This window comes from Ciconia boyciana, chromosome 5 (genome assembly GCF_034638445.1).
Source record: "Ciconia boyciana chromosome 5, ASM3463844v1, whole genome shotgun sequence".
NCBI classification, from domain to species: Eukaryota; Metazoa; Chordata; class Aves; order Ciconiiformes; family Ciconiidae; genus Ciconia; species Ciconia boyciana.
In genome coordinates, this window is record NC_132938.1 from 64,830,766 (window position 1) to 64,854,530 (window position 23,765).

The 23,765-nt window shown below is 49.0% G+C and overlaps 1 protein-coding gene and 2 long non-coding RNA genes across 11 annotated transcripts in view; 1 reads left to right on the top strand and 2 right to left on the bottom strand.

Annotated features, from left to right (window-relative positions):
• LOC140651968 (uncharacterized) lies at window positions 1-9,503 on the bottom strand. Its single transcript, XR_012042606.1, has 3 exons — window positions 8,918-9,503; window positions 7,066-7,151; window positions 1-2,987 (listed from the first exon to the last, which is right to left on the bottom strand). It is a non-coding gene; the product is annotated as an uncharacterized lncRNA (long non-coding RNA).
• Window positions 9,004-23,499, top strand: LOC140651966 (RIMS-binding protein 3C-like). Of its 9 annotated transcripts, XM_072862171.1 has the most exons (9): window positions 9,004-9,314; window positions 11,101-11,223; window positions 11,584-11,775; window positions 12,508-12,570; window positions 13,099-13,285; window positions 14,248-14,358; window positions 14,591-14,692; window positions 19,856-20,099; window positions 20,977-23,499. In XM_072862171.1, the coding sequence occupies exon 9, from the start codon at window positions 21,281-21,283 to the stop codon at window positions 22,520-22,522; it is 1,242 nt and encodes a 413-aa protein (XP_072718272.1). In that variant the 5' UTR covers window positions 9,004-9,314; window positions 11,101-11,223; window positions 11,584-11,775; window positions 12,508-12,570; window positions 13,099-13,285; window positions 14,248-14,358; window positions 14,591-14,692; window positions 19,856-20,099; window positions 20,977-21,280; the 3' UTR covers window positions 22,523-23,499. The 9 variants fall into 9 exon arrangements, with proteins under 9 accessions (XP_072718272.1, XP_072718267.1, XP_072718271.1 ...); XM_072862166.1 differs by lacking the exons at window positions 13,099-13,285; window positions 14,248-14,358; XM_072862170.1 differs by lacking the exons at window positions 11,584-11,775; window positions 13,099-13,285.
• LOC140651970 (uncharacterized) overlaps window positions 13,307-23,765 on the bottom strand; it is a 24,801-nt gene continuing 14,342 nt past the window's right edge. Inside the window, exon 3 of the long non-coding RNA XR_012042608.1 lies at window positions 13,307-15,944. This is a non-coding gene — a long non-coding RNA (uncharacterized lncRNA). The remainder of the gene's footprint in view (window positions 15,945-23,765) is intronic.

Below are 23,765 nucleotides of genomic sequence, written 5' to 3' on the forward strand. Positions count from 1 at the left end.
ACGGTCAATGGTAAATGTGACAGTGGTTTAACAAGTTTCGATGGCAAGGTACACTTGATTATTTACTGCAGAGAGGACAGAGTCACACAAAACTGCCAGGGAAACCCTCCCATTGAGTCATGAGGTTCAGAAAGGACCCCCTTGCTTTCTAAGCTCCTTCTCAGAGAGGAGTCTAGGTGCAGCTGGATTCAATCCTAGTCCCAGACTTGGTCAACGGTTTATGTCTAAAGGATTTTATATGTGCAATCAATCCTTTCTATCACTTAGCTAAGTTTTGAAAGTTTAGCATGCTATTAGTCACTTACCAGGGATGTGCTGCCGCAAGGAATTTCTCAGCCTCAAGGAGTAACCTTGAGAGGTGTCCCTAACTCAAGGGGAGATCCTGGCGTGCAGCCTGCTGCTATGTAGGACAGTTCCAAGGGCTCTTGGGCTGCTCACTATTTGTGGGGCTAAGATGATTGACTCATAGTCATATTTGCATACCGACCACAGATTTTAGTTTCTTCGCTGTGGTTAGGTGGGCGCGTTGCACCACAGCTCTTGGCTATTGTGTTATCTGTCTCCTAAATCCACTTTGAGCCAGATGCAGCCATCATGAGCAGACGCATCCATTACGACCACCACTGGTGGTTATTGCTTGAGCAGGGAGTGATACGGGAGATAAAGGTCAGGTTGGGGGAGGGGGGAGCACACCGTCACACTCCACCCTGTGACTATAGTCAATTCATCTTATTCTCACAGGCTGGTGGTACGGTAACCTCTTGCCTCTGTGCCATAAATAGTATATTGATAATTTATGCGCTTACAGATCCACGGTAAGTAGATAGTGAAGTATTGCTATTTGCTATCTATTAGCTTGTATGTTTTGGGTGGTTGGAGTTGGGTTATTTGTTTTATCATGTACCAAGCCTTTACATACAGTATGATTGTAAGCAATAGACACGTTAATGTTAGAGTTAGCAAAATCACAACGGGGTGAAGCATGAGATTAAAAACTCCCGTTGCTGTTGGTGACCAGCCAAGAAGAGTTTCCCACCAATGATGTTTGCCATCCTTCTTCACTCTTTCCAAGAGATGGTGTACCTCTTCTGTATCATGATGAACGGTGATTAGAGTTTTGTGTCCATTGTTTTGGACACATTCTAGCAGTCTAGCAGGTCATCATGTTGTACTAGTTTCTTCACCAATGTAAGATTCATTCCAATGGGGGTAGGCAATAAATCTTGACTGAATGTGTAATTAGATTGTAACAGTTGATAAGACAAAACAGGAGCTGAATAATTAGTTGCATCCCATAATTTTAGTAAAGTTATAAACACAAATATGTGAATGATTGCTTGTATCTATAGTAATGTTATCTACAAATATAAAATCACAAAGGGTTCTCGTACAAACACATCCTTTTCCAATATATACAAATACAGTTTCAGGGCTTTCATTGCGATGTATTTCAAAATGACAAACATTTGGTTCAGTGTCAAGACAAATGTCTTGGCCTTTGATGGTGTTACTCTCACAAATAAATCCTTGTTGCTCCCATACAACGCATGCATTAACATCAACAGTTTGCCATTTGTTTCCATTTCGTTGGGCCCACGCTCTGTGTTCTAATGGAGAGTGTGTAGTTCCGTTGTGATTTAATCCTAAGGCAATGATTTGGTATATGGTGAACACCGAAGCATTGTGTACTGTTAAGACAAAAGCTGTGGCCTTATTGTTGACCATACATTGTTGATGTATGATGAATTCATAAGTGAAATTGACTAAATGCCACCAGGATTGGAATTCTTTCTCCAATTTAGTTGCATTATCCCAAATTACCTTTCAAATGTCAGTGGGTAGAGGTACCCTCTTCACCTTCTAATTGCTGCTACCATAGATTGCATCCATAGTCCCCAAAAGGGACTTTTCCCATAGTTGAGCATAGTTGAGGATACAACTAAGAGCTAGAGAAACAATCTCCTGGGCTACACCAAGTGCATCCACAGTCAACTGGTGTTCCCTTTCATTAATTCTTTCCCACTGAGGTAATACATCACCTAGGAGCCATTGGTTAGTTCCCAGTGCTAATAGAGAAGACCGCAATGGGTGGGTATTCTAATTTGTTTAAATCACTTGTTGTGCTCCATTTATTTACAAGTACTTCAGCATCTATACTATTTAACACTCCCAATCCTGCCCTATGATAGCGGTCACATCTCTCCTTGTTTGTCTTGGAGAGGTGAGGGTTCGCCCATGTAACCATGCTAACCATCTGGCATAGGACGTACTGAGGAATGGTGAACAGGTCAGTTTGACTGCAGAGAGCGTAATTTGCATCAATAGTTCTACTTGTTTAAGGGACCATGATGGGTTAAATAACACTCATTGTTGGCCTATATTTTTTATTACATATGGTCCAATTTCAGAAATCTATGGGAAGAGAGTTTTCTTACCCTTTACAATCGGGGCAGATGTTGCTGTACTAGGCTCAGTAATGTCTATTTTAAATTTAAAGGATAATATGGGTCATCTCATGTTATGGTGATCCCAGAGACAAACTATAAAAACAGGTTATACTAAGGTAAAATTGTACCAACAGTTCCATCTTTCAGAGGTGCAGTGTTTCGTATCTTTTGCTATTGGGTTTGATGTAATGTTGTCAAAGGCAGCGATTTGAGATGCCTTCTCATAGGTGAATCCATTGATCATCCGGCATCCTACCTTTATTTCCTGGCCTGTCACTCCCCGGAGTCAGAGGAGTCGGTCAAAACCCTTAGGATCCCTGCTCCATTCATTTTCTAAATATACTTCAGTTCCGTGCATTACTACGGTTAAGAGGGCCAACTCTTTAGTAGAATTTAGTTCCATACTTCTGGCAGATGTAACATGGGCTTGGGACCATGGCCACTCTAGGGTTCTTTGACCACAGGTTAAGAGAAGCAGCGTTGTCAGGGTTTGGACTAGCAACATGAACACAGCATTTCCGTCTGCCATCCAGTGGAGTGCTGTAAGAGAAAAAAGAGACTTGTTTCCGTGGGGAGAGTCCAAACAGGTTACCCTGTTAAGAAGAAGGAAAAATCCATCATGCACTAATTCTGTGTTTTGCACCACTGCTATCGGTAGCTTCCCAGGCAAGCGGGCCACAAGGTTTAATTAAAGCCGTAGGTACAGTACCGATGGATGGTAAACTGACCATCACAGGCTGCCCTGGCTGTATGTCATCGGATATTCTCTTTTCCTTGTAGGTGGAGTGCTAAGCTCAGTTTTTACAAAGAATGCTCAGCTTATAGGGCTTCCAGGAGGCCCATATTGATTATTTAATTGATGGAGTACTTCGGGAAGTCTCATATCCCATTGAGCTTCGTGTAGTTTGAGACTCCTTTTCAATAAGCCATTAGCTCTTTCTACCATCCCATTTGATTGAGGGTTGTACGGGGTGTGGAATACCCATTTAATTCCCTCTTGTTTTGCCCAGTCTTGCACTTCCTTACATGAAAAGTGAGAGCCATTATCACTTTGGATAACATCAGGAGTAGGTAGATTTAAGAACCAAAACGATAGCCCTCCCACTGTATTTCACCCATCGGCTTTCCGACATTGAGTCACCATAAGCAAGCTGGAGACTACTTCCACTCCTGTAAGGATGTATCGATACACCGCAGAGGATCTGAATGGTCAATATAATCAATTTGCCATGTAGACCATAAACTTTTCCCTTCATTGATATGTAAAGGTGGTGCTTTAGCAGGATATCTACTTGTAGTTTCAATCTATACTGGGGACATTCTGTAACAATTTTTTCAAAAGTTTTTCTCTTTACAGTCCAGACTTGACTCTGTGCAGCAAAGTAAAATGATGCTTTACCTGTGTGGCCTAGGTTTTGATGTAACCATTCTCACAGTCGATACCACTCCAGATTTAAGGTGATTTTCCTAATTTTAGTTAGCTCATCTACCTTTTGATTCCACTTTGTGGCTGGCTGGTTATCTTTAGCATGAGCTTTTCCCATCTTGAAAGGTGTTTTCCTGGCTATATCTAGTAATAATTGCCAATCTTTGTTTCTCCAAACTGGGGATCTATTTACTTCGTAGTTCAAGGTTTCCCACTGACAGAGCCACTGTGTGGCACCAGCCCACACAGCGTAAGAGTCTACATATATGATTTTTGCTCCATTCTGTGCTGCCAAAACAACTGCTCTTATTTCTCCTACTTGTGGACTGCCTTCACCTTCTTCTATTACTTGTTTGCTGGTGGTAATATCTAATGCAACGGCCTTCTTTGCCATTTACCCTTTTTGCTGAAGCATTCGTAAACCAATGGGGTACCCTCGGTGAGGGGTGGTGCATTCTGGAATGGGTGAAGGTTTAAAAGGTTGCTGTAATGCTAAAAGGTCTGTGTTTATGGGCATCTGCAATTTGGAAACCTTAGTGTGTCCTTCAGTTAGCTGCATATTTTCTGCAACTCCTGTTAGGTAGGCATACCATTTTCTGACAGTGGGTTTTTGTGCAACTCCTTCTGGGGGAGCAGTCCCCTTTAGCATTGCTTCTAGTAAATTAAATGGTCCTCTAGTTTGCACAGGTTGTCCCTGATGTATTTTCTCAACTTGCTTAACTGCTCGGACTAAAGATAATCTTCGCATTCAGAGTATCATTGTTCAGTTTCTTTAAATGTGGTTGAGCTAAACAAGAAAGGTCTTTTTGGCCCATCGGGGCCAGTAGCGTGTTCAGTGAAACCCCATTTGGCTATAATAGGGTCACGGGGGTGTACTGGTCCCAGTGACTGATATGTTTTTACTTCTTCAGTTAGAGTTTTGACCGCCTCTTCATGTTCTAATTTCCACTCCTAGGGTTTGCCTTTCCATAAGAGTGAGTGTAATGGGTGGCAAATGATAGAAAATCCAGGTACACGCTTCCTCCAATATCCTAAAGCTCCCATTACTACTTGTAACTCCTTCCTTGATTGGGGCATTTGCAGCTCTTTGATTTTTCTTAAGGTATCTGGAGTCATCACTGCACTGCCTGCTATCCACCAAGTACCTAAAAATTTGTTTTACTGCTTTGTTTAGTGCTTGCCATACTGCTGCTGCCACTTCCCCTACCTTCTCAGGGGAAGTTCCTCCAATCAGAATATCATCTATATATTGGTATTCCTGGGGGAGTGAGACTGCCTGTAAAAGTGCAAGTGCGGCATGAGCAATTGTGGGTGAATGTTTATACCCCTGTGGGAGTCTGTTAAAGGTATATTGTATTCCCTGACAAGTGAAAGCAAACTTCTCTTTATCCTCCTCCTTTAAGGGAACCATAAAGAACATACCTTTTACATCTAGTGCTGCCATCCATGTGTGCAGCTGCTTGCAAAGTAGCTGTTAAGTTTGCAATGTTTGGTACAGCAGCTGTGAGCGGAGCTGTATTAGCATTCAGGCACAGATAATCGACTGTTATACACCACCTCCCGTCTGGTTTCTGAACTGTGTTTCCAGACAGGTGAGTTATATGGGGCGTGGGTTCTGGAGATGATTTGTCATTTCTCCAAATCAGCTATTGATGTAAGTGCCATAGAGGCCCTATGAAACGAGACACTGTTTGTATAAACAACGCGTGCCTTGCTAACGATTGTGCCCTTGAAGAAAACTGAGAGACTGATAAAAGGGGAACACGTAGGCCTCGCTAATCACTAACCTTTGAAGAAGAAGCTAAGACAAGGAACTACAAGGACTGATAAAGGAAACATCTTGCTATAAGGGAGACCGCTGGGCTGGGAGGATACGACACAACATGAAGTGAACAAGATTTACAGAAACTAGGGGAAAGGTAAAGACGGCAGGGGGAGATTGTGACCACCGACTCAATTAAGGACCAAAGAAAGCTACCACCCCACATCAAGAGTAGGTAGATTTCTGTAGATTTCTCTAGGTCCTGCTCCTTTCTTTTTCTGTTCTCTCTTTCTTGAAATGCAGTTTCTAAACAGATACCTAGCATCTTGCATATAACTCCTTTCCCTTTTCCAGTCTTTGTGCAGCCACTAGTTACATTTCCAGGTCATGAGTCCTGGGGACCTAAAGCACATGGACCTGCCTCCAACATTGATAAAACTTCTCCAATGGATTCCCTGGAGGAGTCAGGGGCTGCTACCTGCGAAATGATGCAGTCTCCAGGGGATGTCAAAACATTCTGGAGCTGCCTGGCAGGAGTCCAAAGGACCTGCGGGGCATGGACCTGCCTCCAACATGGACAAAACAATTAAGTTAACAACCTAGGAGGAGTTTGGGGCTACTCCCCACGACTTCAGCTGTCTCCAGATGAAGCCAAAACACTCCTGGAGATTCCTGAGGGGAGTCCCAGACACATAGTGGGCACTGACCTGCCTTCAATATGAAGGAAGCTCTTCAAGTAACTACTAGGAGGACCCTGGGGCTGCTACCTGAGACTTCAGCTATATCCAGGGAAGGCCAAAAAACTCCAAAGCTGCCTGGGAGGAGTCCCAGAAAGACACAGGGCATGGACCATCCCCCAGCACTGACAAAACTACTTGAGTGCATTCCTTGGAGGAGTCTGGGGCTGCTACCTGCAAAATTCAGCTGTCTCCAGGGGACACCAAAACATTCTGCAGCTGCCTGGGAGGAGTGCCGGGGAGCTACTGGGCTTGCACCTGCCTCCAACATGGACAAAATGCTTCAGGTAGCTCCCTTGGAGGAGTCTGGGGCTGCTACCTGGGACTTCAGCTTTCTTCAGAGGAGGCCAAAACAATCTTGAACATGCCTGGGAAAATTCCTGTGGAGCTACTGAGCATAGACCTTCCCCCAACATACACAATGCTCTTTGTGTAGCTCCCTTCAAAGAGTCAGGGGCTGCTGCCTGGAAATTCACCTGCCTCCAGAGGAGGCCAAAACACCCCTGGAGATGCCTGGCAGGAGTCCTGGGGAGCTACCGGCCATGGACTTTCCACCAACATACACACTGCTGTTCAAATAGTTAACTTAGAATAGTCTGGGGCTGCTACCAGGGAATTCCCCGGTCTCCAGAAGAAACCAAAATGCTCCGGGAGATGCCTGAGAGCAGTCCCAGACAGATAGCGGGTACTGACCTGCCTTCAGTATGAAGAAAGCTCTTCAATTTGTGCTCAGGGGTCTCTTGTTCATTAGCGCCGAGCACGTAGGTTGGACTTGGAGCCTGGGAAGAAAACCATATGCAGTCAGTCTGGTTTCATTCAAGTCCAGATAAGTTCAAGTTCATATTTACTAGGAATCACAGCAGGTCCCATCCATCCCTCCAGACCCCAACACCACTCCTGTGCAGCGTCCCGAGGAACAATAAGCACAGAACAAGAAATCTTCCTTCAAAATAAGGCCCACAGCCTGCTGTTTCAACAAGATGCACAGAGCACCAGCTAAGAACAACCTCTGCTTTAACTACACCTAGCTCCGCTGTCTACATAAGGAGACCAGCTCCTAAATGATCCCTAGCCCTAAAAACACAGATCTTACCTAGGGCAATGCTAAGGAAATACCAGAGCACAGGGACACCTGCTCATTCAGTTTAAGCTGATGGGGAGAAGGACAGAGGACTAGAAAGAGAAAAATATGATGAGGAAGAAGACTGAGGAGCCGAGAAATAAAGGTTCAGGGAAAAGGCTAGAGAGAGGGACAAATCAAGAGAAATAGGCATGAGGAGACCTGCAGAGAAATTAAGGAAGAAAAAGTGGGGACAAGAGCAGGACAGAGACATCGGGAGGGAAGCAGAGGAAGAAGGAAGGGGGGATAGGGAAGGACAGGGACAGGGAGCGGGACATACAGATGGAGAGAGAAAAAGAAGGACAGAGCAGAACAAAGGGACTGAGAAATAAAGAGAGGGTCAGATCCTGACAAAAAGACTGAGAAGGGGAAAAAAACCCCAGCAAAAACAGAGACCAAGGAAGAGGAAAAGAGGGCTCAGAAGCAGGAAAGAGAAAAAGAGGACAAATAGAAGGGAGAGCCAGCTGGACAGAGGGGTATAGCAAGAAACAATGGGACAGGCAGCGGGACAGAGAAATAAAGACAGAGAAGATGGGGGCAGGAAGCAGGACAGAGGGACAGTGAGAGGAAAAAAGGGGCAGGGAGCAGGACAGAGGTGAAGAGAGATGCAGCAGGGAAAGAGGAAGAGAGGCAGAAAGAGGGTGAGGGAGCAGGAGAAAGAGAGAGAAATAAGGACTGGGGGCAGGATAGGGATTGCAAAAAAACTCTGGGGTGGGCAGCAGGATGGAGGGGGAGTAAAAAAAAGTGGAGGGAGGGAGCAGGACAGACCGACAGACAAGAATAACGACAAAGAGAAAGAGAAGAACAGGGACGGTGAGCAGCACAGAGGGATGGAGAAAGAGAGGTATCAGGAGCCCTGCAGAGATACGGAGGAAGCGGGGAGGGGAACGGTCAGGGAGCAGCAGAGAGAGACAGAGAGAGGAGAGATGGACAGGAAGGACAGGAACAGTGGGATGAGAATTACAGAATGAAAAAACACAGTGACACCGAGCAGGACAGAGTGACACAGAGAGAAACAAAGAGAAGCAGAAGGAAGGAGGGAGAGGGGAAGACAAGGACATGGAGCAGGACATACAGGTAGAGAGAAAGACAGGGAACAGGTCAGAGACTGTGAAAAACAGAGACTGATGCAGATCAGGACAAAGAGACAGAGAAGAAAACAACAGCAATGTGCTGCAGGACAGAGACAGAGGAAGTAAAAAAGAAGGACAGGGAGCAGGGGAGAGGGACAGCAAGAAAAAGACAGGGATGGGTGGAGCGACAGAAAGAGGGACTTGGAGAAAAGAGAGGGATGGGGAGCAGAACACAGTAATAGAAGAAGAGAGGTATGGGGAAGCAAAAAATATGACACAGAGGGAAGGCGGGGCAGGGAGGGGCCTGAGATGCAGAAGAGGGGTGACATGGCCCCAAGGACTTGGGACTCACCGCAGCTCCTGCTCTCTGCGCTGCCAGGAAAATTTTTCAGCTCAGGCACTTCTTTGTGTGTCTGTCCTTCCCTCCCTTCCTCTTCTGTAGCTCCAGTCGCTTGCCTGTCCTCGCCTCACGGGTGGCCCCAGCCCTCACCTCAGCTGGACCACGGCTGGAGCAGAGACTGCACCTCCCAACACCAACATGGGCGCCCAGAAGCCCCCTGCCCCAGGCCTACAGCTCCCAGCATGCCACGGGGCGCTCCTTCCTGCTGTCTGCCCCTGCGGGGACACCATCCCCCGGCCAGGTCCCGCCCCCCACAGACCCCGGGACTGCTGCCTCGGCCCAGGCCCAGGACCCGGCGCTCTGGTGGAGCAGGGAGGAGGAGGAGCGAGGGACAGAGCAGCAGAGAGAGGTAGGGCAGGGCGGTGGGGTAGCCGGAGAGGAACTGGAGACGGACGGATGGATGGGAGCAGGACAGAGTGACAGGGAGAGCGGGGGGAGCTGGGCAGGGAGTGGAGAAAGGAAAAGTACTGGTGAGGAGCGGGCAGAGGCATAGTGTGGGAAGGAGATGGAGGGGAAGGGGGGCGAGGGGGTCAGGAAGAAAATTAGTGAGGAAGGGCAGGAAGGAGGACAGAGGGACGGACCAACACAGGCGGGGTGAGGGAGCGGGAGAGGGGGGGCAGAGAGACAGAAAAGGCACCAGGAGAGCAGAGTGACAGAGAAATGGGACAGGGAGCAGGACAGAGGGACAGAGGGGAAAGGGTGAAAGGAAAAAGGGTGGGGAGAGAGAAAGGGAGAGGCAGGGAGAGAGTGGGAGAGCAAGAGAAGGATGGGAAGCAATCCAGAGAGACTGAGAAACAGAGGGATGTGGATCAGGACAAGGAAGCAGAGAAGGACAGAACAGTGATGGCCTCCAAGATGGAGATGGAGGAAGAGCAAAAGGGGATGGGGAGCAGGACGAAGGCTCAGAGAGAAGAGGGAAGGCACAGCCAGCTGAGCAGGGGATGCAGGCAGGAAAGAGGGGACAGGCTGCAGGAGAGAGAGAAAAAATAAAGCCAGGAAGCAGGACATGGTGATAGAAAAAATAGAAAGACAAGGAGCAGGACAGCACACTGGGGAGAAAGAAAGAAACAGCAAGGGGATATAGGACAGACAGAGAGGAATTAGAAAATACAGACAGGGATCCGGACAGAGAAAGAGAAAAAAAAATAGTGATTGGTAAAGACAGAGAGGGAGGAATTAAAAAATGGGGGCAGGGAGCCAGAGAGCGAGCGATGGGGAGAGACCAGAAATTGCAATTATGGGCAACTGCCCACATTTCTTGAGCACTCCCCAGGAACTGTCTTGTAACCACCATTTGTGGTCTAATATGTGTGACCGGGCCAGGGAGCCAGAGAGCGAGCGATGGGGAGAGACCAGAAATTGCAATTATGGGCAACTGCCCACATTTCTTGAGCACTCCCCAGGAACTGTCTTGTAACCACCATTTGTGGTCTAATATGTGTGACCGGGCCAGGGAGCCAGAGAGCGAGCGATGGGGAGAGACCAGAAATTGCAATTATGGGCAACTGCCCACATTTCTTGAGCACTCCCCAGGAACTGTCTTGTAACCACCATTTGTGGTCTAATATGTGTGACCGGGCCAAGCAGTGTCACTTCTGTTGCAGTGCAACTCACTTCCACTGAGTCGGTAGGTAGTTGGTTAGGTATGGAAGACTTGGGAGTTCGTGGAGAATGACTACCAGGAGCCTCAAGGAATGTGCTGCCTAAAAATGCTCTGCTCTGGGCCCAATCCTGTACCCTAATATTGGTGACGAGCATTGCCTTGCAAACTGTCCAGGACTGGGGAAAAAAAGCCCAGCTGGGGAGGGGGGGGGAAATCACACAGCTGTTTTTTTGTTTGTTTGCTTGTTGGTTTTGCTTCTAAAAAAAATACCATTTAAGCTCTAAATACCACTTGCAAGGAAGAAGGCACCAGGCATACCAGGTTGGGCATATTTAAAGCCTGAACCCGTTCAACAGCCTCACAAACCATCGCTCAGTCCTGCTGCAGACACTCCACTGCCTGCCTGAAAGTACAGGCAGCTGCACTGTTTCTTGAGCGCTCCCCAGGAATGGCACCACCAGGCAGCTCAAAAAACGTGCTGCCTGCAAAAACTTGAGCACACCTTCATTGTAGGCATTTTTCCTCTTTATAGGCCTGCTGGTTGAAGAGTCGTCTGTCGAGAGATGGCTCAGGACCACACCAGGGCTGGTGGTGCTGCTTTTTGGATCCTGTGGCAGCAATGGGCAAAGGACAGGCTATCAAATCCCAGGGCCGGGTATGTGTGCAGGGTGTCAGGGTCACCCCTACATGATTTTTCCCAGCGGAGCCCCAGCCAGTGCTGGCCCTGTGCTGCAGCCCCAGGGCTGAGGCTCAAGGAGCCAGGCATTTCTGTGGGCACTGCACCCTGCCATGCCCCACCACTGGCTACTGGCTGCCCTGGCCTTCTCCCCATTGTGCCCCCAGCTCTGCTTTCTGCCAGCGCCAGGGGCACAGCAGAACATCTTGCCTGCTCCTCGTGACCCAGGTCTGCAGCTCGTACGTGGTGTCCACATCACACAGCTGATTTGGGGGTAGCAGGTCTCTCCTGTGGCACCCTGGGAATGGGGGCAAAGCAAACCCAACCCCTCCCTTCCAGTCTTTGTCCCCAGAGAGACCCAGTGGAGACGTACCGTGTGCTGGAGAGCATTCTGCAGGGAAGTGACAGCCGTTGGCAGAGCGGTGCTGAGACCCACCTGACAGCAAAGGTGCCCAGTGGCCTCAGAGGAGCCCAGGTGAACTGGTTCTCTTGGAGGCCACCAAAGCAGCCTTCCTCCGCCCCTGTTTTTTGGTGAGATATGGAGCAGCACAGAGGTGTTTATCAAGCATTCAGGCCTGACGAGGGTTTCCGAGTGCCCCCGTGAGAGATCCTGCTCCCAGGAAGCAGCTCCCCATAGAGCAAAGGCCGTATCCAGCCACCTGGTGCTGGGCTTTTTTTTCCTGCATGATCTTTGTGCACAGGAGTTGTCTCTTGCATTGAAATGGTCATCTCTGTAGGTAATGCTGCACACGTTTGTACAGATGTTGGACAGACTAGAAGCTGTAATGCCAATATGGAAGGGCAGCTTGATGCTGGGATCATGCTGTAGCTCTTACAGCCCAGGAGATTTGTGTTTGTTTGTTATTGTCATGTTAGAGGAATTTCCCAGGTTTGGTATCTAGCGTGAAACCACAGGGATCCTCCAGTGTTTGAGGTCTGGTTAAATGATGGTACATCTGAACGTGGCTGCTGGAGTCTGGGAGTTTCAGTCCACACTCACTAAATTGCCTGCAGGCAATTAGCAACCTGAGGGGGAGTAACGCATTTCAAGCTGTGTTGAATCTGTGCAAGGGTTTAGAGCAGCTGCAGAACCTGGACATTCAAGCCTCAGGTGTAAACTCTGAGTAAGAACAGAGGAGGGGGAAAAGGGTCTTCAGAGGCTGTAGTCATGATCAGTTTTCTTTCCAGGGGCTCTGCTTCCTTTTGGATCTTTCTTAGAAAAACAATTGTTTTTTGGTTTGGTGTGTTTTTTCCCCTCTCTAGGATGTGACATGCCTCTGTTTTGGAGAAAAGCAAGTGAAAGAGCAGAAGCTGGGACAAGACTAGGTAAGTGGGAGGAGTGGTAGAATATTTATTATGGGCAAAAGGGGGTTTGGATTTTGATCTGCTCAGAAATTTTCATACCAGCCTTGAAACTTGTTTATTAATGTGAGGATGATAGTGGGGGGGGAAGAGACAAAGAAATGGAAGGAGCGAGGAAGGGCTCTGAGGATTTGCATTAATGTTGCCAGAGCATTCATATGTCACTCCTCTAGTGACAGAAGGGGTGACTTGCCAGTGACACAGCTGTCACTCCTTGGCCCTGACTTTATAATTCCCTTGAAAGCCAGGGACACAGCCTTTCTCTGTGCCCCCTCACAGGTTCTTGTGCACCTGACAGAGCATGGGAAGCTGACAAGTCCTTGACTAGTGTAAACATAACTTATCAACAACTAAAACATCAGTGTGTTATCAACATTATTCTCATGCTAAATCCAAAACATAGCACTATACCAGCTACTAGGAAGAAAATTAACCCTATCCCAGCTGAAACCAGGACACTGGCCAAATCAGCATCTTGTTCATGTCGCGCAGACTGCGTTACTTGACTGCTGGCAAGGAAAGGAGTGTGACAGGAGTGTTGGAATGCCAAGGAATGGGGATGGAAGTGATCACAGATGGATTTCTCAGTTTTCCATGGGCTGTCTGTATACCCCATGTAACTCGTCTTGCATTTGGAAAGAAGTGCCACCCTTTTGGCGAAAAGAAAAAAAAAAGAAAGGTAGAGCTTTCCAAGGAATAAAATTTAATCAGTTTTAATGAGCAGGTAGGTTATCTGTGGCAGAGCTAGGACTTGGAGCGAGATTACCATGCTTAGTCTTACCATTCTAGAGTATTAAAAACATTTCCTTGAAACACTTTCCCAGCATAACCAGACCTGACTTTCTGAAAGAGCTGTTTTCCTAGAGCTGCATCAGAGCTAAGCCAGATGAGAGAGTCTTGCCTGCTGTCAGTCACTGAGGCTGATGACAGGTCACCCAGCGGTTTTGGCAAGGACAGAACAAGATCAATACATGGGCTCCTCTGTGCTGATTTTAATTTCTGGAAAGTGTATTGCATAAATTGATCTTCAGGTTTTGCAGGTTGTAGGCCTGGCAGGACCTATTGTGTCATTAACATGATGGTAATAGCAAAACCTCCAGGCTTCTATTTAGGGCGTTTTGGATTTTCTATGATTTGCACGAGTACGTGAACAGTTTAATGTTCTGTTGAGGTACAGTAGTTCTAGTGTCATCAGAAGAGAGTGAAGACAAAGAAGATGAAGATGGCAAAGATACTCAAAAGCATTATAACTTTTGACAGCGGAAGTGTGTCATTTACAGTTTATATGAACACCTTTCCTTCAATGTACTGTTCTTTTCAAAGATTTACAGAGGATGTTTTGCTATTCCCATATCAGCACTGAGTGATATGCTCTACACTGAGATTTAAAAAAAATGACCAACGTATCCTGGAAAGAAGAGTAATTACACAGATTCCATAGTCTTACTCTTGTAGTTTTCATTTCTCCTTAAAAAGCAGGTGTGTGTTTTTTCACCTGTGATTTAAAAAAAAAAGAAAAACCCTTGAAACTTCCTCTGAAATTAGAGGTGGGTGAGACAGATCACCTTGAGAGCCGAGAGCAGGTGCTCTCCAGACAGCTAAAGACAGGACTGGCTGTGCATCTGCCTTGCTGCTCTCCAGGTGCTCGTGAGTACGTGGAGCCCTCCATAACCAGGAATGGGAAGTATGTGGCTCCAGCATATGCCACCTGTAGATGTCCCAGGGCAAACATGGAGATCATGCCTGAACCAAGTGAGTAACAGCCCTCCAGCCGTTCATTCAGAGAAGGCAAGCACGCTTTCTTTTTGCCCAGCCTTAGTAGGGTACAAAACACTCAGCCCACCCCTTGAGTGAGCTGTGCATGCTTTCAGGCAGCTGGCACTTCTGCAGCTGTTCAAGAGAGCCCGTCCAGGTGAAACTGCCTCCTTGTCTTGAAAAACAGGCCAGAACTTCACTGCTTTTGTGCTGTTGTCCTCTGCCCTAGGTGATTACTCCGCTGGCAAGTCCAAGAAACACATCTGTAAATGCCCACCTGTGCAGTGCATGTCCTTCCAGGCCAGGGCCATCAAAGCAGACCTCCCTGCAGGTCAGTGAACGCTGGGAAATTCATACCCTTGCAGCCTGAGTGTCCTCTAGTGACAATCTGCTGGTCAGCTTAGTCACCAGGGCTAGTTCAAAGCCTACACAGCAGGACACAACTGCTGCCTGACAAGTTTTCTTTCTATCCCACAGGAGCTCGATGGTGATAACGCCATTTCTAGTTTTCCTTGGGAGACAAGGGGGACCAAAGCTGTGGTATCACAGCTTGGCATGGTCTGAGAAGGCAGGGTGAAAACTGTGTCGTGGTCACAATCAGGACTATCCTGGGGTGTGAGCTGTGCAAATGCCAGCAGAAAGCTCTGGGAACTCTTTGCACATAAGTCAAAGCATTCCTGCTGCTACCCCAAGGGCCACCAGCATGAGCCATGGAAGCTGGAGACTGGTGTTTCAGCCAGGGGAAGGTAGAGTTGCCTCCTCTCCAACAGGAGGCTGTGCAGCTTTGGAGCAGGCATGCTCTAGTGGGGTCAGACCAGGTGCCTTTGCTATCTCCTGGCCTTCATATGCTTCTCATGCTCATGGACAGCCCCATCTCTGTTGACAGTCTTTCTTAAATGGGGATTTGGAGAAGTGGGAGTTGTTTCTCCCTCCTGGTGGGAGCATGCACTGAGGCTTTGTTGTGAGAGAAGCAAGTGGGGAGTGCTACTGGCTGGATGCAGCTCCCTTGCTGTGCTGCCAGCTCTTGGGAAATGGGGGTACTGAGGGCAGATGGTTTTACCACAGCCGGGGAGTTCCCGTCACCTCGTCAGGGAGGTTTTCATGCAGTTACAGGTTTTCAAAGAACCCAGCAAATAAATTTTCAAAGGATACTGTCCCAAGGAAAGTGCAGGGTTTAGCTCTGATTGCTCTCTGTGTGGACTGTGTCTGGCCTTAGCCAGGCATGCAATAGCTTTCAGATGAGGAATGGGACTATTCCAGGTTGAAGTGAGCAATCAGGATCCAGAGTCTGTTTTGGTTAAGGCAGTCAGGTGGAAATGTGTGGTTGGAGCCTTCTGCATCGCTTACCCTTTGATTTCAGTGCTGCCCTCTAGTCAGAATCTTGCAGTGTTTTTGTTGAGGCAAAAAATTAAATGGAGAAAGCAGATCTTCCTCACCCACACATGCACCTTCCTCCCAGCTCAAGGTGAACAGACGAAGTCTCTGGGGGTGCATTGTTTTATTAAATGCATATCAGATATCTGGCATCAGGGGAGTTGTGTACAGCAAATGGCTGCAGGTGCCTGGAGCTTGACCAGCATCACCTGGAAGGCGAAAAGGAGAAAAAGGTGACCATAGGGACTTGTTATCAGTTCGTCTGGGTCCCTGTTGCCCTGCACGCCCCCTGAGCCAAATACTGTTTATGGACAGTCACTCTGTGTCTCTGTGTGTCCCCTTTTAGTCAGGGCTGGGTGTGGGTGCAGTGGAGGTTCAGTGTCCTGACCGAGCAGACCTGTCTTCAGCGATGGCCGTCTGTCAGGACAAGGGTGCTGATGTGCACTGGCCATTCCTCATTGCACACTGCAGTAAGTGTGCCTTGCAGCTTTCAGCTTGCTGCACCTATGCCCGTGGCACACTTATTGGAAACCTCATGTATTAGCAGAGCATTCGAAATGTCCTGATGCTCAGGCCAGGAGCATCTCATTGGCTTTTTTTTCAAGCCACTCATTGGCTTTTTTTTTCTCTTTTGGGGGAGGAATGTGAAGAAAAGAGAAAAATAGTTTAGGAACAGATAAAACACATGCCTCGGGTTTTATGAGAACACTAAAACAAATTACCTGACCCAGTTGCCATTTTAAGGTCAGGATCTTTTAAAGATCTCTAGAAGGGCCTCAACTTATTAGGGGAGGAAAAAGTGAAAAGTCTTTGATCTCATTGGATCAGGGACTTATCAAGTGTTTTTGGACACAAGGACCTCTTGCACCACAGACAGTCATACTGGCTGACCCTGTGTTGTCCTGTCCTCCTGCAGGGTGGTGTGTGTTTGTGTAATGACAGGAGCTTTGGAGGGTTCTCAGGTGTAATTAAAGACTAAAAGTATGATTATTACTGTGGCAGTCTGAGGCTCTGAGGAAAGTCAAAATAAGTTTTCAATTTTGGAGTTGAGCTCTGGTGAGAGTGAGTGTTGGACGGTTATGAGGTCCAACAAGAGCAGAACCCGAGAGTTTGTGGAGCAGTGAATGCGCTGTCAAGGGACAGTGAGGACCAGCAACAGCTTTCAGTCCTGGCATGTTCAGTGTGGGAGGAATCGCTGGACGTTTTCAATTTCAGAGCTGGGCTGTGGCAAGAGTGAGATGGAGAGTGTTGGACCATTAGGAAGCTAGGCAAGTGCAGAGCCCCAGAGTTTCTGGGGCTGTGAATGTGCTGCCAAGGGACAGTGAGGGCCAGCAACAGCTTTCAGTCCTGGCACCTTTTGTGTGGGAGGAATCACTGGACATTTTGAATTTTGGAGCTGGGCTCTGGTGAGAGTGAGATACACAGTCTTGCACTCTTATGAAGCTAGGCAAGTGCAGAGCCCCAATGTTGTGTGGCAGTGAATGCAGTTCCAAGGGACAGTGAGGACCAGCAACAGCTTTCAGTCCTGCCATGTTCGGTGCAGGAGCAATCGCTGGACGTTTTCAATTTCGGAGCTGGGCTCTGGTGAGAGTGAGATAGTGATGGAACCTTAGGAGGCTAGACAAGACCAGAGCCCCAGAGTTTGTGGGACTGTGAATGCACTGCCAAGGGACAGTGAGGACCAGCAACAGCTTTCACTCCTGGCACCTTTTGTGTGGGAGCAATTGCTGGACGTTTTGGGAGTACTAGGAGATTCAGAGTCCTTAGGGTTGGACTTAGAATTTTGTTGTGTCCTTCACAACAAGCAGAAGAAGAATGAGGTTTGACAAACAAGGAATGATTTTCTCCTCCATAAAATTCCAGCCTTTAATACAATCCCACACAAGTTTCTGATTGTGTTCATACGAGGAGGCCACCTCATTCGGCTTGCTAGGGCTTGCTTGAGGTTTTTTTTTTCTCCCTCCTCATGCTTCACCACTGACTGTATCATTTACCACAGCAGTAGGGCACTATGGAAATGAGCTATGAAGCAACTCTGAGGATCTAGGATGCCCACATCCTCCATTTTGGCATCTTTCCAGCAGCAGCAGGAACTCCAAATGCCAAAGTTTCACTAAAGGCATGCCTTCTGAAGGCACTTCATTAGCCACAGGAGGCAATAAATTATCTTCCCTGGGAGTAGGAGCATGGCACATGAAATCAAACTAATGCGCTCCCTACGCTCTGAAGGCAATATTCAAAGGCAGCTTCTAGAGGAAAATTAAGAGCTGTCTTCCCAGAGTCACTGGTGTTTTTTCATCCTTCAGAGCTGCCCAAGAGATGTAATAGAACGTGTAGCAAGGTTTCACAGGACTGGCTGTGCTCATGAGAGAGCAAGTAGTTGGCCAGTGGCGGGGTGTACATCAAACACTGCAGGACGGAGTTGAGGAAGCACGTATTGCCCAGGTGGTAGAGGCCCCCTCCGACACTGCCTGTTTGCTGCCAGGCCATGCAAATCTTCTGTGGAGGAAATAGGTCCCTTTCTGGCAGAGCCGTTCCAACACTCATGCCTGCAAGGAAATCAGATTTTAAAGGAGATCCTCTTGTTTTGGTTTAGGAGAGCCCTAGACCCATATCCCTAGGCTTGTCCCTCTTGGGATGTGTTACATAAAAGATAACTAGGAAAAAGGAATTATGCTGACAGCCTGCGTCTACCCAAGCTGTAACAATAGAGCTCAGCTGACACCCACGAAGGTACAGGCCAATGACAGTTCTCCCCTGCCTCTATGTGTGCAATCCCCTGTCCAAAAGGAAACTAACAATTATGTTTTCCACAAACTGAAACTGGCGGGAAGGGGAGGGAGAAAAAAAGAATGAAATTTCCAGGAAGGAGAATGTAGGCTGAAATGCAGACAGCAAGGAGCTGGGTGACCCTGCCATTGAGCTCAGCCCACCCTCACTCTCACCAGCACAGCCACCAGCTCCGGGAGAGAACATGGCAGGAGCTGCCCGGGGACACCCCTTATGACACCCTTTGTGACACGGGGCTGTGCGGCACTGCGCATCAACTGGGCTGGCACCACCCAGCACCTTCCACAGCTGCAGACGCAGGGCCTCCCCAGGTGCCTGCTGCTGGGAAGGGGCTCCTCCCTGGGCAGAGCACACACCTCTGCCCTACACAGAGCCAAGCCCAGGGGGCATGGGCACATAGCTGGGGCCACTGCTGGGGACAGCTGGGGCTGGCACAGCCCTGCTGCGGCCCTGGGCTCCTTTCCTGCTCTCCACAGTCAAACGCTGCAGGATGGCATTGAGAAAGCACATATTGCCCAGGTTGTAGAGTCCCGCTCTGACACTGCCTGTTTGCTGCCAGGCCATGCAAATCTTCTCAGGAGGAAGCAGGACCCTTTGTGGCAGAGCTGTTCCCTCACTAATGCCTAATGGTAGCAAGGAAATCAGATGCTAAAGGAGATTCTAGTCTTGTGGCTGAAGAAAGGCTTTTGACAAAGTAGTCCTCTGCACAGGAGCACCCAGAAGACCCAGCTCTCATCTGTAACCCAAACACACAGTAGAGGCAGCATTAGTGCTGCTGTTCTCCTTCACCTGTCCACACGCAGCTTTGGAAAAGGGCTGCTTCCTTTTGCTCATGTGCAAGAAATTTCATCAAAAAGTTACTGCAACAAATTACTCATTCACACTCAAATAAACGTAGAATTAAAAATAAAACCAGAGAGAGAATTCAAGCTTCCTGCTTTACCAGTTTTTCCAAGGTTTCCTTGGTCTCCTTGTTCTCCCTGAAAACAGATGGTGTACCTCATTTGAAAAGTAATTTATTTCATATGTGTATAATGAGGTCCTCTATTTTCCTAGGAGCCTCTTTGTTTTCTAAATTCTGTTTGCCAATTAAAACTTTAAAAACTAAAATTAAGCACCAGCAAAAAATGAATTTTGTCAGTGGCTAATTTTGATTTTGTAAAAAGATGTAAGTATTGTTCTAATATAGTTAGGACTTGCCCACAAAAATGAAAGTTCTGTATTACGGGCTTACTAAATACACTGTCAGCAAATACTGTAAATTAATGATTTAGTTTTTATTTAAATCTTCCTTTCAGCAAATATAATGATGACCTTCATTATTTCATAGTTGCTTCAAAAGAAAATGTTACCCTTGTCCCAAGACAAAGGATTTCTTCAGTAAATACGTGACCTGCTACAACCCCTTCTCTGGGTTGCATGTACTGTGGCAAGGAGTACCTCCCAGTGGCTTGTGGATAAGTTTTTGTGCTGAAAACTCAGCCAATGACAACATTGCTTTTGGACCCCCAAAGCATCCCCTGATGCTCAAGCACTCTCCTGCAGGTCGGCAGGAGAGAATTCCAGGGTCACAGGTAAGCAGCTCGCCAAGCCCTTGGCTGAGGTTGTTTTATATGAATAACTCTTCCTGCCCCCCTCAGGAGGATGTTCCTCCCCTTCCCACATGCTCCTCCCACATCTCCCTGAGCCATTTGTCACCCATGACAGTGTCCACCCCAGCCATGGCAGGGGTGGTGTCCCCAGGCGGGGTCTGGACGGGCAGCTGGACCCACTGCTGCTCAATCCCATTGCTCATGGGGTCAGGGCTTCTCTTGCCCAGGCCCCCCTGCTGCCCCCATCACCCCCAACTCCCCCGTTCCTCCTGTCTCCCATGCTCCCATCACTCCTATGTTCTCCTCAGTTCCCTCCCATGTCCCTGCTTGGTGCCAGGGGTTCCTGGCACAGTGGGGGCACTGGGGGAAAGACCATAGGGGTGGCAGGGCTGGAGCTGTCCCCTGTGCCTGCCCTGGCTGGTCCCCAGAGGGGCCATGCTGTGGTGGGAGAGGGCAGTCAGGACCCTGTGGGCACTGGGAGGGGGTGGCAACGCCCCAGGGACTGTGGGGATACACCCCCTCAGCATCATCCACACACAAGGACCCTGATGCAGGGCCGCTGGGCCCAAACAAATGGGGCTCGGGTCAGCTGGGCCCAGGGCCAGCCAGGCCCAGGGCTAAGACCCACTCCATCACGGCCACCATGGCATGGCCGCCAGCTCCCTAACAGGCACCAGTGTCTGTCCTAGCACCACCATTCCTGACCTAGGGGGCTGCAGGACATGATGGAGCCCCAGGGTGATGTAATTTGGCACTGGACTTTGAGGGTGTGGAGAGGAAAACTGGCAGTTTCACCTGTTACACCCCAGGAGGTGTCATTTTCAATTAAAATAACCAAAATTTCTCATGATGTTCCAAGCCAGACTAGTCAAAAGGACTCAACAAGACGATGAACACAACTGCACATTCACAGGACATGGCGTTAGATGACACAAATTTTGTGTGCTCAGGGCCAGGACATACCTCATAAGGCCATGTGGCCCCACTGCTCCTTTGTGTGGTCCAGGCCAGGACATACCTTATCAGGCCATGCAGTCCCATCCCTCCTTTGTGTGCTCAGGGCCAGGACACATACATAAGGCCATATTCTCCCACCTGCTGATTGCAGACGCTGTCTCCGCTCCTGCATGGTCAAGGGAGGCAGCAGCCGCTGAGAGGGGGTGATGTGCGATGTTGGTGGCTGTTGGTGGCAGTGTTTGATTGCCATCCCTGCAGCCATGAGCCGGGACAGTGTGGGACAGGGGCCTGTGGCATGCAGCCGCCCCTTGCCCCGCCGGGGCCTGGCACAAAAGGACGAGCACAAGCGGCAGCTGGAGAGGCTGCAGGCTGAGCTGGAGGCTGAGCAACTCCGCTCCCAAGAGCTGTGCCGCCACTTCGCCGCTGAAATTCGTGAGCTGAAGGAGGCGGCAGAGCGGGACCGGCAGCTCCTGGCTGAATGGCTGCACTCCAAATGGGAGCAGTGGCAGGCACAGGAGCTCCAGCAGTTGCAGGACCTGAACCAGTGGCAGCGGGCAGTGGAGAACCGCCAGCTGCTGCGCTCGAAGGAGGCTGAGCTGCATGAGGTGCAGGGGATGCTGCAGCAGCAGCACGATGATGCCATCCATCAGGCACGGGACCTGCAGCAGCAGATGGCCAAGAAGCTGGTGAGAGGAGCCTGGAGCAGCAGTGAGGCTCACAGTAAGCTCCAGGATGTCCTCAGCAAGCTGCACTGGGAGACCAATGGTAAGCAGGCCACCTGCATGCTCTGCCTCCAAGAGAAACTGCTGCTGCAGAGGAGATGCTTCCTAAAGTGCATCTTGGAGCGGTTCGATGGCAAGCAGCCCACTACCTGCAATGAGGCCAGGGCCAAGGCTACGGCCTGGCACCACCTGCAGACCCTCCTGGGCACTGGGGCCATCAGGCCCTGCTCTTTGGAGAGACTCATGGCATCTTCCTCCCACGATGGAGAAGGGCAGCGGAAAACCTGCAAGAGCTTAAAAGACGCTCGTTTCCAGGAGGAAGGGAACAGCATGGAGGTTTTGCTTAAGGCTGTGGGGCAAGACTTGGTGCTGCACTGCTTGGACTCCCTGCCACAAGGACAGACTGGCAGTGGGTGGTTTGTGGCAGAGGTGGGTGTTCAGACTGTAGGGCAGCAGGAGGACTGGCTGCCTCGTAGCAGTCACAGCAGGCTGTTGGAGCAGAATGCCCACCTCCAGAGTGCCCGGAAGGACCTCGAGAGACAATGCAGTGTCCTGCAAGAGGAGAACTGTCTTCTGAGGAAGGCAAGCTCTCCTGAAGTGTGGGAGGCGTGGGAGAGGTTCAAGCAGAAGACTGTTAAGCTGGGTCTTATTAGCAAGCAGCTGCAAGAAAGAGCCAGGCAACTGCAGACCATCTCTGGTGCCACTGCCCATCCAAAGCTCCACTGAGGAACTGTGTATGACATCCTTTCCTCAGCAGAGGGCTGGAGAAATCAGAGAGCCTGCCGGAGCTTTGCTGTCATGGGACGAGCAGGATGACTTCTCACAGAAGGTGGCTGAGGAGCTTCAGGCCCAAGTGGCTGCAGATGAAGAGGGCTCCTATTACATGAGCACCCACAGCAGAACTTGTGAGGAGTTACAGGTGCAGCTTCCAGGAATGACAAATGCAAACACCCGACTGGCTGAAGAAAATGCTTGCCTCTGTGGGCAGATGGGTTTAACAGAAAGGGCAACTAAGGTGAGTGGCAGAGGAGCAGATTCTGCCACCCAGACAAACATCTGTCTTCAAACCCAGCTGGAAGAGGCAGAGCGTAAACTGAAAGCCTTGACAGAAATGGCAGAAAGAAGTCAACAGCTGGAGAATGAACATGAGGAGACAAAGTTAGCACTCCAGAGGAAAGATGAGGAAGTCAAGTGTTTGCAGAGGGCTCAGACAGAAGTATGCAGGGAGCATAAAGAAACCCTGCAACTGTTTTGAACCCAGGTAACTGAACTGAATGATCTTTGTCAAAAGCTAAAGGAACAACGCCAGCAGCTATTTCAGGAACTTGAACAGCTGGAAAGAGAAAGATCCAACCGTATCATTTCCAAGCCGCACCAGGCTACCCTGGGAGCAGACAAGGAGTCCATCCTCCTGGAGGCTATGAGAAAACAACCGGCAGAGCTTCAAACATTCATAGCTCGATACAGCTATGATCCTTTCGATGGTCCCAATGAGAGGCCTGAACTAGAGCTTCCTCTAGTTGCTGGACAGTATGTTTACATCTTTGGAGATGCGGATGAAGAGGGTTGGTATGTGGGAGAGCTGACTGATGGCAAGCTAATCTTATTGAAGAACTTTCAGATAATGACCTGATGACACCAGAGTCTCCAGAGACAAGTGATTGGTAGCAGGACACAGATGACATCTGTCCTGTCTTCTTATTTCTTATTAAATCTTTTCTTAACTATCTCTCTGTGTAATCTCACTCTCTATCCTGTGTGTATGTGAACTGAAAGGACTATGTGCCAGCTAGTGGGGGCTGGTGTGGGTGGACTGGGTGCCAGCTACTGGAGTCAACCAGGGGGTGTAGGCACCCCTGGCTTGTGGTGCCAGCTACTGGCGTGGGGCCCAGTGCAGCTAGTGGAGTTAGGGGGGGGGTCTCAGTGCAGCTACTGGAGTGAGTGGGGCTCTCGGCCACCAGGCACTGGG

Coding starts and splice junctions, on each gene's coding strand:
- LOC140651966 (XM_072862171.1), top strand. CDS start 21,281: ATGTGCGATGTTGGTGGCTGTTGGTGGCAGTGTTTGATTGCCATCCCT.